Here is a 12,693-nt window from a genome sequence, read left to right on the forward strand (position 1 = left end):
CGGATGCCCTGTCTAGGAGTTTTGTGCCCGACTCTCCGGGTCTATCTGAGCCGGCGGGTATTCTCAAAGAGGGAGTAGTTGTGTCTGCCATCTCCCCTGATTTGCGGCGGGTGCTGCAAAAATTTCAGGCTAATAAACCTGATCGTTGCCCAGCGGAGAAACTGTTTGTCCCTGATAGGTGGACCAATAAAGTTATCTCTGAGGTTCATTGTTCGGTGTTGGCTGGTCATCCTGGAATCTTTGGTACCAGAGAGTTAGTGGCTAGATCCTTTTGGTGGCCATCTCTGTCGCGGGATGAGCGTTCTTTTGTGAAGTCCTGTGGGATTTGTGCTCGGGCTAAGCCCTGCTGTTCTCGTGCCAGTGGGTTGCTTTTGCCCTTGCCGGTCAATAAGAGGCCTTGGACACATATCTCTATGGATTTTATTTCAGATCTTCCCGTCTCTCAAAAAATGTCAGTCATTTGTGTGGTTTGTGATCGCTTCTCTAAGATGGTCCATTTGGTACCCTTGTCTAAATTACCTTCCTCCTCTGATTTGGTGCCATTGTTCTTCCAGCATGTGGTTCGTTTACATGGCATTCCAGAGAATATCGTTTCTGACAGAGGTTCCCAGTTTGTTTCGAGGTTTTGGCGAGCCTTTTTTGCTAGGATGGGCATTGACTTGTCTTTTTCCTCGGCTTTCCATCCTCAGACTAATGGCCAGACCGAACGAACCAATCAGACCTTGGAAACATATCTGAGATGCTTTGTTTCTGCTGATCAGGATGACTGGGTGTCCTTTTTGCCTTTGGCTGAGTTCGCCCTTAATAATCGGGCCAGCTCGGCTACCTTGGTTTCGCCGTTTTTCTGCAACTCTGGGTTCCATCCTCGTTTCTCTTCAGGGCAGGTTGAGTCATCGGACTGTCCTGGTGTGGATACTGTGGTGGACAGGTTGCAGCAGATTTGGACTCATGTAGTGGACAATTTGACCTTGTCCCAGGAGAAGGCTCAACATTTCGCTAATCGCAGACGCTGTGTGGGTCCCCGACTTCGTGTTGGGGATTTGGTTTGGTTGTCTTCTCATCATATTCCTATGAAGGTTTCCTCTCCTAAGTTTAAACCTCGTTTCATTGGTCCGTATAGGATTTCTGAGGTTCTTAATCCTGTGTCTTTTCGTCTGACCCTTCCAGATTCTTTTTCCATTCATAACGTATTCCATAGGTCATTGTTGCGGAGATACGTGGCACCTATGGTTCCATCTGTTGATCCTCCTGCCCCGGTTTTGGTGGAGGGGGAGTTGGAGTATATTGTGGAGAAGATTTTGGATTCTCGTGTTTCAAGACGGAAACTCCAGTATCTGGTTAAGTGGAAGGGTTATGCTCAGGAAGATAATTCCTGGGTCTTTGCCTCTGATGTCCATGCTCCCGATCTTGTTCGTGCCTTTCATATGGCTCATCCTGGTCGTCCTGGGGGAGCTGGTGAGCGTTCGGTGACCCCTCCTCAAAGGGGGGGTACTGTTGTGAATTCTGTGGCAGAGTTCCCTCCTGTGGTCACGAGTGGTACTTTGGCTGATTCTCTCTATGAGCTTCCGTTGGTGGAGGAGAGTGGTACTGCGGCTTCTGAGTTTCCTTCCTCAGGTGATGTGGTGAAGTCGTTAGGTACTGCTATATTTAACTCCACCTAGTGCTTTGATCCTGGCCTCCAGTCAATGTTATTTTGTTTGCTGCTTTTTTCTGTCCAGCTTGCTTATTTGTTTTTTCTTGCTTGCTGGAAGCTCTTGGACGCAGAGGGTGTACCTCCGTGCCGTTAGTTCGGTACAGAGGGTCTTTTTGCCCCCTTTGCGTGGATGTTTGTAGGGTTTTGTGTTGACCACAAAGTTACCTTTCCTATCCTCGCTCTGTTTAGTAAGTCGGGCCTCACTTTGCTAAATCATCTCTACGTTTGTCTTTTCATCTTAACTCACAGTCATTATATGTGGCGTATATTTGGGGTATTTCTCTGAGGCAAGGTAGGCTTATTTTCTATCTTCAGGCTAGCTAGTTTCTCAGGCTGTGCCGAGTTGCATAGGGAGCGTTAGGCGCAATCCACGGCTACCTCTAGTGTGGTTGGAGAGGATTAGGGATTGCGGTCAGCAGAGTTCCCACGTCTCAGAGCTCATTCTATGTATTTGGGTTATAGTCAGGTCACTGTATGTGCTCTGACTTCTATGTCCATTGTGGTACTGAATTACCAAATCATAACAGAAAACCAGCTGGACAAGAAAACAGTGAACAAATAATGACTATCAGGAACTTAGCTTCTGCAGGAGAAGGTAGGTCACCAGAGAGATCCAGGAGCGAACTGAACCAATGCAAAAACATTGATAGCTGGCATGGAGTAACGATCTGAGAGGAGTTAAATAGAGCAGTCAACTAAAGGATAAATCACGTCACCTGTGTAAGGAACCTCAGAAGCAGCAGCTTCACTCACAGCCACCAGAGGGAGCCCATAGACAGAACTCGCCGAAGTACCATTCACGACCACAGGAGGGAGTTCGACAACAGAATTCACAACACAAGACCCATTCTATACACGGCGATGCCCAAAGTTCAGAAGAACTATTTAAAGGCCATGGGCGTGAATAGCGTCCGACATGACAGTCTGTCAGCGTAGTGTCGAGAGGCTGGAGGTGCTACAAGGAGACAGGCCAGTACACCAGGAGACGTGGAGGGGGCTGTAGGAGGGCAACAACCCAGCAGCAGGACCGCTACCTCAGCCTTTGTGCAAGGAGGAACAGGAGGAGCACTGCCAGAGCCCTGCAAAATGACCTCCAGCAAGCCACAAATATGCATGTAGCTGCACAAATGGTTAAAAACCGACTCCATAAGGATGGTCTGAGTGCCCGATGTCCACAGATGGGGGCATTGATGCTAAGGACTTTATAACAATAAATAATAATAATAAATAATAATAATAAGGACTGGCCTGCCCGCTCCCCAGAACTGAATCCGATTGAACACATCTGGGACATCATGTCTCGCACTTATCCACCAACGTCACATTGCACTGCAGACTGTCCAGGAGTTGGCAGATGCTTTAGTCCAGGTCTGGGAGGAGATCCCTCAGGAGACCATTCGCCGTCTCATCAGAAGCATGCCCAGGCATTGTAGGGAGGTCATACAGGCACATGGAGGCCACACACACTACTGAGCATCATTTCCTTGTCTTGAGGCATTTCCACTGAAGTTGGATCAGCCTGTAACTTCATTTTCCACTTTGATTTTGAGCATCATTCCAACTCCAGACCTCCGTGGGATATTAGTTGTGATTTACGTTGATCATTTTTAGGTTTTATTGTTCTCAATACATTCCACTATGTAATGAATTAAGATTTACAACTGGAATATTTCATTCAGTGATATCTAGGATGTGAGATTTTAGTGTTCCCTTTATTTTTTTGAGCAGTTTATATTCTATGTTAGTAAAGGGTCAAACAAAAGGTCATTTTTGAATGAGACTTTCGCTTTAAGACCTACTTCAGCTAAAGATGGATCGAAACACTATACATATAGCTACTGCAAGACTGTGTATGCATCACTCTTATCACTATTTCTTTTAGTCCTGCACTCCAGCACATCCAGGAGACTGTAATATTCTATGATATTTCACTTATCAATTGACTTTTACTCATCTCAGCTGCCATCGATCTCACCCTGCTGGAGGAAATACACAGTGTTGTGGAAATTTAATATTGCACCCCATAGAAGTTTATGGAACATAAATATCCATATTCAAATGCACAGAATTTCTCTACAGAGTGTAGATTGTCTGAAAACTTCATAAGCCAAAAAGTCTGATAAAAATAAATTAATGCTGCATCAATTCCTGCAAAACTGATACATCGTTTACATTATATGTATGATTCACTTTGTTAATCTGAACCTCGCACCTCCGTCTCCAAGACTTCTCTCGTGCTGTGCCAGCTCTCTGGAATGCACTTCCCCAGACGATCAGACTGATACCAAGCCCCGACCTATTCAAGTACGCTTTGAAAACCCATCTCTTCAAACAAGCCTACCACATCAACTACTCAGTAAATTAACTTTGCCCTGTTCCCTCCTTCCAAATATTATTCTGAATCTGCACCCTACTATTCATCTGTCTCCACACCCTCCATGCACACGATAACTGCACTTGATACTTGACTATTGCACTTAAACACACGGACTGATGACCGGATCATGCAGCTTTGTATGAAAATCCCTATTTATTATAATTGCCAGACCTGAAATAACGAGCACTTTTCACCTATTGAGTCCCCCCATTTCCTTGTAGATTGTAAGCTTGCGAGCAGGAACCTCACTCCTGATGTCACTGTTTAAATTGTCTTAACTTGTATTGAATTTATTGTCTGTACATGTCCCCGCTTAATTGTAAAGTGCTGCAGAATATGTTGGCGCTATATAAATAAAAATTATTTCTTATTATTAATAAAAATCTTTGTGTCTTTGAACGGAAAGTTCAGCTATAAAAAGGTATCCATGATGCAATTGGTAAGGGTGTCATATTACACCAAAATACGTAGGTACTCGATCCCCCCTTACGTCTCCCTTATACCTGTATCACAAATAAATATATTAATGTCCATTTATGATTATTTTTTAGATTTACACATGAATTATAATGTGCTATGTTCTACTTTTATACTACATCTTATTTTGTTTTCTTTTCATGTAGAAAAGCAGTAGAAAATCTACCAATTGCAGATGAAGTTCGAAATAATTTAAAACAAGCTGAAAATGCTCAGAAGACAACAAATACTTTACTAAAAAATGTGAACAAGGATATCCAAGATATCAGGGACAAACTTTCTCAGGTATAGGAAAATAAATACAGGTTTATGCATTTTAATATATAGTCCTAAACATAAAAATTGCAACAAAAAATGGAAGTCATGATTTTATGGAAATAACAAAATTAATGGACCTGTTAATGATAAGCAAATAATTAAAAATGAAAACAAAAAGTTTTTAAAACATCTCCTTTTATTCAGCATCAAGTATGAACGCCACATGCAGAAGTACATTTTTACCTTACATGCCTTGCATGCAATTAATGAGCTTATTAATGGTTGAATGACGAATATTCTGCAATGCTGAATGCATTTGGACGTGCAAATCATCAAGATCCACTGCTGACAGTTGCTTTGCAATTGCTGACCAATAAAGGCCATGATGAGGTCGATAAGAAATGAGATAGAGAGGTGATAAGAGGTGACGCTGCATGCCATAGTAAAAGGTGTAGACCACACAGGCTGCTCACAGTAGCACAAGCAAATTGTGCCCTGTCATGTTGTAAAATTACTCTTGAGGCACTTTGTCAAAATGTACCATCGATTCTGTGAATTCCATAATTCCACAACCTTTCCCTTTGCTGTTGCAATTTCAATGTTTAGGAGCATTCATACAATTTGTGAAAATGTTGAAATTCTAAACTAAAATTTAGATAATTGTTTGACTCATCCTTTATACTATAAATTTATATGAAACCTTTGCATAATAAAGCGTTTCTTTGCACAAACAATTTGAAACCAGGAAATATCCCTTATAAAATATCTATCACCATTCTGTGGCTGCTCTTTTTATTTAAAGGATAACCTTCAACAGAAGATGACCTATTTTTTTGTGGAATTTTTTTTTAAAGTTGGTAATATGTGGGGGCTTTTTTCCATATCGTAATTTTTATTTTAAAAAAATTGAAATCTTGCAATCTTCACATGGACCACTGGGTCTTTTTCAAACCCACCCATTCAGGAGGAAGTTTCAACCAGGTTCCATGTTATCACAGATAACACAGGATCTGACAATCACGATGTCTCGTGATTGCCATTGATGACCCTGCTCCGCCTCCCTTCATAATGACCTTTGCACATGCCCATTAAACTTTAATGCAAAATATAGGGTTATAATCCGACCTTTGGGACTAATATATATGTATTATTTCTTGAAACAAAATAAATTATGAGTCCAAAAAAGTCTATCATTCCCTTTAATAAAATAATTGCCAGACACAGACTGATTATTTTTCTGTTGCCTGTTATCGGGGATGAATGAACCCAAAATGTAAAGTTCGGGGTTCGTAACGGACACCTGGTGTCTAGTACAGAACACCAAACACTGACTTTTTACCGGAAGTCCGGTTTACTCCTCAAGTTTGGTGCCAAATAAAGTTTGTAGAAAGGCTGCAGTGTGGGCACTTCTGTAGCCATCACAGCCATGTTAAGTATTGGCATGGCTGAGATTGGCTGGTGCACCACGTGACCCAGCCTGTATAAATGCCACCTCCATTCTACTCTGATTAGTGTAGGGACAGGATGCAGCTGAAGCGAGTGACATTGTTAGGTTCTGAGTGTGCGCACTCTGCAAAAAAGTCTCTGTGTGTGTACTGTGCAGCTGTGTCTGTGAGAGTACTGTGCAAAAAAGCCTTTGTGTGTAATCTACACCCGTATGTGTGGGAGTACTGTGGCTAAAAACTATTTTTTCCACTCTTCACATGTCTGTTGGAGTAGTGTGCCTTTAAGCTGTTTTTTTAACTCTACTCCCTTGTGTATGGGAGACTATGCATAAAAACAATTCTTTCTGCTATATACTCGTGTCTATGGGAGTAGTGTGCATAAAGAAATATTTTTGTACCCTATACCCATGTCTGTGGGAGTAGTGTGCCTTTAAGCCTTTTTTTTTACTCTGCACCTCTGTATGTGGGAATACTGTGAATAAAAACAAATTGTTCTACTATACACATGTTTCTATGGGAGTAGTGAGCCTTTAAGCCACTTTTTTTAATTTCCACCCATGTTTGTGGGAGTACTGTGCGTGAAATCAGTTTTTTATACTCTGCACCCATGTCTGTGGAAGCAGTGTGCCTTTAAGCCACTTTTGTTACTCTGCACCAGTGTGTGTGGGAGGACTGCGTAAAAACAAATTTTTTGCTCTGCACCTTTGTCTGTGGGAGTACTGTGCATAAAAACAAATTTTTCTACTCTGCACCAATGTCAATGGGAGTAGTATGAGTTAAAATAAATTTTTCTAATCAGCACCCATGTATGTGGAAGTAATGTGAGTAAAAACTAATTTGTCTACTCTGCTCCCATGTCTTGTACTGTGCCTTACATCCACTTAAAAAATGATTAGTTCGTAAACGTGGCTGTGGTGCTACTGGTCATGGCGGTGATGTAGCTGCTGTTGGTGATAATGTAGCTGCTGCAGGGAGGGGACATAGTCGTTCTGTGCCTGCTATCTACCCAAATTAAACATCTTTCTCTGGTGCAAGCAGGTAACCAGATGATCTACGTCATTTCATGGCATGGCCAAGTACTGAATGATTGAATGATACATGACTGATGAGGCCAGATTATGTGGAGGTGGAGTTAGATTGGATAGCTAAAAGTGCCTCTAGTTCCTTCGCATTATCTTTCACCTGATCCCCTGCGGAAAGTGCAGAGTTGGCACCTCATGACCATGGCCATCCAGCTAATGACTTCACTGGCTAGGGTTCAATGGCCCATCCACCTGTCACTGCCCCAGAAGTGGAGGAGACTGAGTGCACTGATGTCCAACCATTTGTTATGTTGGAGGATCGGAACATGAAAGGGCTAGTGCACACTGTCAGTGGACCACCGCAGCACATCTTAGAGGATGACAAAACACAGTTGCCAACTGCAGAATCTTTTTGCCGTGTGCATATCAGCAAGGAGGGCAGGGGTGAGTAGTGTGTGGAAGATGATGTGAAGGATAATGAGGTCCTGACTCCACATAATGTCAAGGCCAGTCTAGTGACGTGCATAATTTGGAGAAAGAGGAGGTCTTGATGCTGCCCCAGCAGCACAGCAAAAGAGGAGCAGGGTGCAAAAGCACAGTGGGAAGCCCCTAGCTATTACATCGACTGCTACTGCCCACCACACTGAGGAAATGAGCAAACCAAAGTCAACTCAAAAGAGCTCCTTGGTGTGGCACTTCTCCAGCCAATGTGCTGACGACAAGACACAGGTGGTTTGCACGCTGTGCCATCAGGGTCTGAAGCGAGGCATACATGTTCTGAACCTGAGCACCACCTACATGACGAGGCATCTGAATTCCAAGCATGAGGTGAAGTGGATTTTATACCTTAAAAAGCATGACATATCTGAACTTCTTCCTGCTCCTGCTTCTGCAGCAGTCTTGGGTTCCTACTCCCGCTCACGATCAACAGGGCCAACTGCCTCCCCGTAAAGAGAGGCTGCGGCAGCACAATCACCACAATCAGTAGCATCACTGAGCATCTCCATCTTCCCATGAAAGTGTGCAACTCCCCATCCCCCAAACCCTCAAGAGAAAGATGACATATCCCCCCACCCATGACCCATGGTCCTGAATGACAGCATTTACAAATTTCTGACCTTAGAAATGCTGGCATTCAGGCTTGTGGAGACAGTTTTAAAAAACTGATGGCGGTGGCTGTCTCTGTATCCCAGCTGCCACTACTTTTCCAGGTGGGCCACACTTGTCCTGCACACACATGTTGCCGACCAAATCAGGTGCTCATTGTATAACACCATAAGTGGCAAGGTCCACATCACCACTGATATGTAAACACTGCCATGGACGTTGCATCTCCCTAACTGCACACTAGTTAAATATAGTAGCTTCTGGGACAGATGTGGAAGGCGTTTTAGCGCATATCCTATCACCACCGGGGATTGCTGGTCATTTATCAGTCCAGGTTGCTTCCTTCTCCTACTTCACTTCTTCCACTGCTTCCTCATCCAGTCACAGTAATACCTGCATCACCCACTTCAGCACAGCCAATGTGAAACGACAGCAGGCAGCTCTGAAACTGATCTGTTTGGAGGACAAATCCCAGCTGTGGATGGGGATCAAACAACAGACAAATAAGTGACTGGTGTCTGAGAACCTTAAGCCCGGCTTGGTGGTGTGCGATAACGGGCAAAATTTAGTAGCAGCTCTGGGCCTAGCCAGTTTGATGCACATCCCTTGCCTGGCACATGTGCTAAATTTGGTGGTGCATAGGATCCTTAAAAATTACCCACATATCTCAGAGCTGCTGCTAAAAGTGCGATCAGTGTGTTCGCACTTTCGGCTTTCTCACCCTGCTGCTGCTCGCTTGCTTGTGCTGCCACATCAGTTCTGCTTTCCCACTCACTGTCTCATATGTGACATACCAACAAGGTGGAACACAACGTTGCATATGCCGGAGAGCCTGTGCGAGCACCAGTAGACAATAGTGGAGTTCCAGCTGCAGCACATACGGGTGAGTCGCTCTGCAAAACAACACCACTTCACCACCAATATGTGGGCTTCCATTTGGGATATGTGTGCTGTGTTGTGCTGGTTTGAATAGTCCACTAATATGGCCAGTGCTGGCTCGGAGAATGAGTTCCTGTACCAAATGCGGCCAGGAACATAATTGTACAGCCAGGGGAGAGTTCTGGAGGCGGATGTGAAGGAACCGTGTTTCCAGAATGGTGGCACTCAAAGCAGCTCACAGCCATCACTGGAGTGGGGCTGGTGCTATACAGAGGACTCAGACCATACACCTCTTACTGAGGACAACTAGTTTTTGCCTCTGGGCAGGCTGATACACGAGTCAATATATGCTGCTGTGCCTGCACAAAGACCTCCAAATTGTCCGTATTGCTGCCACTGCTGATTACTGGGTGGCCACCCTGCTGGGTCTCCACTACAAGGAGAATGTACCATCATTAGAAGTGCACGCTGGTAGAAGCACTACTGACGGCGTTCCCTCCTGACAGTTGGAATTCAGTGAAAGAACAAGGCAGAAGTGGAGGAAGTCGCCAACTCAGCTGAGGTACAGCCACCACCTCGGAAGGCAGGGTTAGCATGGTCAAATTGTGGCAAAATTTTCTCAGCACACCACAACATCCAGCACCACCATCTGATATGGCCACTATTAACAGGAGGCAGCGTTACAACAACATCATGGAAGAGTACATGTCCACACATCTCCATGTACTAACGGATGGGTCTGCCCCATTAAACTTCTGGGGCCCCAAATTGGTGTGATTAGACAGATGCATCCGCCTGTCAAGAGCCAACATGGGGAGACTAACATTCATTGAGATGAACCAGGTGAAGATCCCTCAGAACTTTGACTGATTAGACAACTATACCATTCCCATTCAATTTTTTTAAAAAAAAATATAAAAAAATAAAACAAAATCAAAAACTAAAAACAAAAAAACAGTGTTGGCTTCCTCCTCCTCCGCCTCTTCAACCTACACTGCCCACCTACTCAACCTCCTCCTCTACTTGGAAATCATCCTCCTGGTTCTAGATTGTCATTTTTTTATTCTATGCTCTTTTAAGACAATTCCCTATAAAAAAAAAGAGTGTTTGATACCTTCTCCCCTGCCTCTTATACTCCACCTCGTCCTCCATTAGGACCTCCACCTTCTGGTTCAAAAAGTGTTGGATACCACATGCCCTGCCTCTTACACCTACTCTGCCACATCCACCTCCACTTCCTGCTCCTCTTGCACCTATGCCTCCAGGTTCTAGATTGTTCGGGCTCGCTTCCACTTGCAATTAAATTGGACAAATGCATTTAAATTAAAAATCGGTTTGTATTCGGACCAATGTTAGTCAGTGATTCAGTGCTCATCTGCAATTTTTTATCAGCTCAAATTGTATTGAGGTCGGACTGCTAGTGGATGCAAATTTGGGATGGCAATTGCCAATAGAAGTCAATGGGAGCAAAAAAAAAAAAAAATCACACGGCACTCAGACCACGCATATGCTGTCTAATTTTTACACACCCATCTCCTTTTGAAGAACAGACATTTCTTATGTAAAATCGCGGCAAGACCAGATAGAATAAATAGAATATATATATATGTATATATATATATATATATATATATACAGTGGGTACGAAGAATATTCAGACCCCTTTACATTTTTCACTCTTTGTTTATACAGTTAGGTCCATATATATTTGGACAGAGACAACATTTTTCTAATTTTGGTTATAGACATCACCACAATGAATTTTAAACAAAACAATTCAGATGCAGTTGAAGTTCAGACTTTCAGCTTTCATTTGAGGGTATCCACATTAAAATTGAATGAAGGGTTTAGGAGTTTCAGCTCCTTAACATGTGCCACCCTGTTTTTAAAGGGACCAAAAGTAATTGGACAGATTCAATAATTTTAAATAAAATGTTCATTTCTAGTACTTGGTTGAAAACCCTTTGTTGGCAATGACTGCCTGAAATCTTGAACACAAGGACATCACCAGACGCTGTGTTTCCTCATTTTTGACGCTCTGCCAGGCCTTCACTGCGGTGGTTTTCAGTTGCTGTTTGTTTGTGGGCCTTTCTGTCTGAAGTTTAGTCTTTAACAAGTGAAATGCATGCTCAATTGGGTGGAGATCAGGTGACTGACTTGGCCAATCAAGAATATTGCACTTCTTTGCTTTAATAAACTCCTGGGTTGCTTTGGCTTTATGTTTTGGGTCATTGTCCATCTGTAGTATGAAACGACGACCAATCAGTTTGGCTGCATTTGGCTGGATCTGAGCACACAGTATGTCTCTGAATACCTCAGAATTCATTCAGCTGCTTCTGTCCTGTGTCACATCACCAATAAACACTAGTGACCCAGTGCCACTGGCAGCCATGCATGCCCAAGCCATCACACTGCCTCCGCCGTGTTTTACAGATGATGTGGTATGCTTTGGATCATGAGCTGTACCATGCCTTTGCCATACTTTTCTCTTTCCATCATTCTGGTAGAAGTGGATCTTGGTTTCATCTGTCCAAAGAATGTTCTTCCAGAACTGTGCTGGCTTTTTTAGATGTTTTTTGGCAAAGTCCAGTCTAGCCTTTTTATTCTTGATGCTTATGAGTGGCTTGCACCGTTCAGTGTACCCTCTGTATTGACTTTCATGCAGTCTTCTCTTTATGGTAGATTTGCATATTGATACGCCGACCCCCTGGAGAGTGTTGTTCACTTGGTTGGCTGTTGTGAAGGGGTTTCTCTTCACCATGGAGATTATTCTGCGATCATCCACCACTGTTGCCTTCCGTGGGCGCCCAGGTCTTTTTGCATTGATGAGTTCCCCAGTGCTTTCTTTCTTTCTCAGTATGTATCAAACTGTAGATTTTGCCATTCCTAATATTGTAGCAAATTCTCGGATGGGTTTTTTCTGTTTTCGCAGCTTAAGGATGGCTTGTTTCACCTGCATGGAGAGCTCCTTTGACCTCATGTTTACTTCACAGCAAAACCTTCCAAATGCAAGCACCACACCTCAAATCAACTCCAAACCTTTTATCTGCTTAATTGAGAATGAAATAACGAAGAGATTGCCCACACGTGTCCATGAAATAGCCTTGGAGTCAATTGTCCAATTACTTTTGGTCCCTTTAAAAACAGGATGGCACGTGTTAAGGAGCTGAAACTCCTAAACCCTTCATCCAATTTTAATGTGGATACCCTCAAATGAAAGCTGAACGTCTGAACTTCAACTGCATCTGAATTGTTTTGTTTAAAATTCATTGTGGTAATGTCTATAACCAAAATTAGAAAAATGTTGTCTCTGTCCAAATATATATGGACCTAACTGTATATAGTATATATCTGGCAAAAATTAGAGACCATTGCAAAATGTTCATTTTTTCTGATTTATTTTTGAGTAACATGTAAATTGTTCATTTATTCTAT

At 43.1% G+C, this 12,693-nt stretch overlaps 1 protein-coding gene across 1 annotated transcript in view; it reads left to right on the plus strand.

The window, feature by feature from the left end:
• Positions 1-12,693, plus strand: part of LOC138674514 (laminin subunit beta-4-like) — a 341,174-nt gene that overhangs the window by 229,264 nt on the left and 99,217 nt on the right. Inside the window, exon 39 of the mRNA XM_069762342.1 lies at positions 4,694-4,832. Within this exon, the coding sequence (XP_069618443.1) occupies positions 4,694-4,832 (139 nt within the window). The remainder of the gene's footprint in view (positions 1-4,693; positions 4,833-12,693) is intronic.

The sequence above is a fragment of the Ranitomeya imitator genome, chromosome 4, assembly GCF_032444005.1.
Source record: "Ranitomeya imitator isolate aRanImi1 chromosome 4, aRanImi1.pri, whole genome shotgun sequence".
NCBI lineage: Eukaryota > Metazoa > Chordata > Amphibia > Anura > Dendrobatidae > Ranitomeya > Ranitomeya imitator.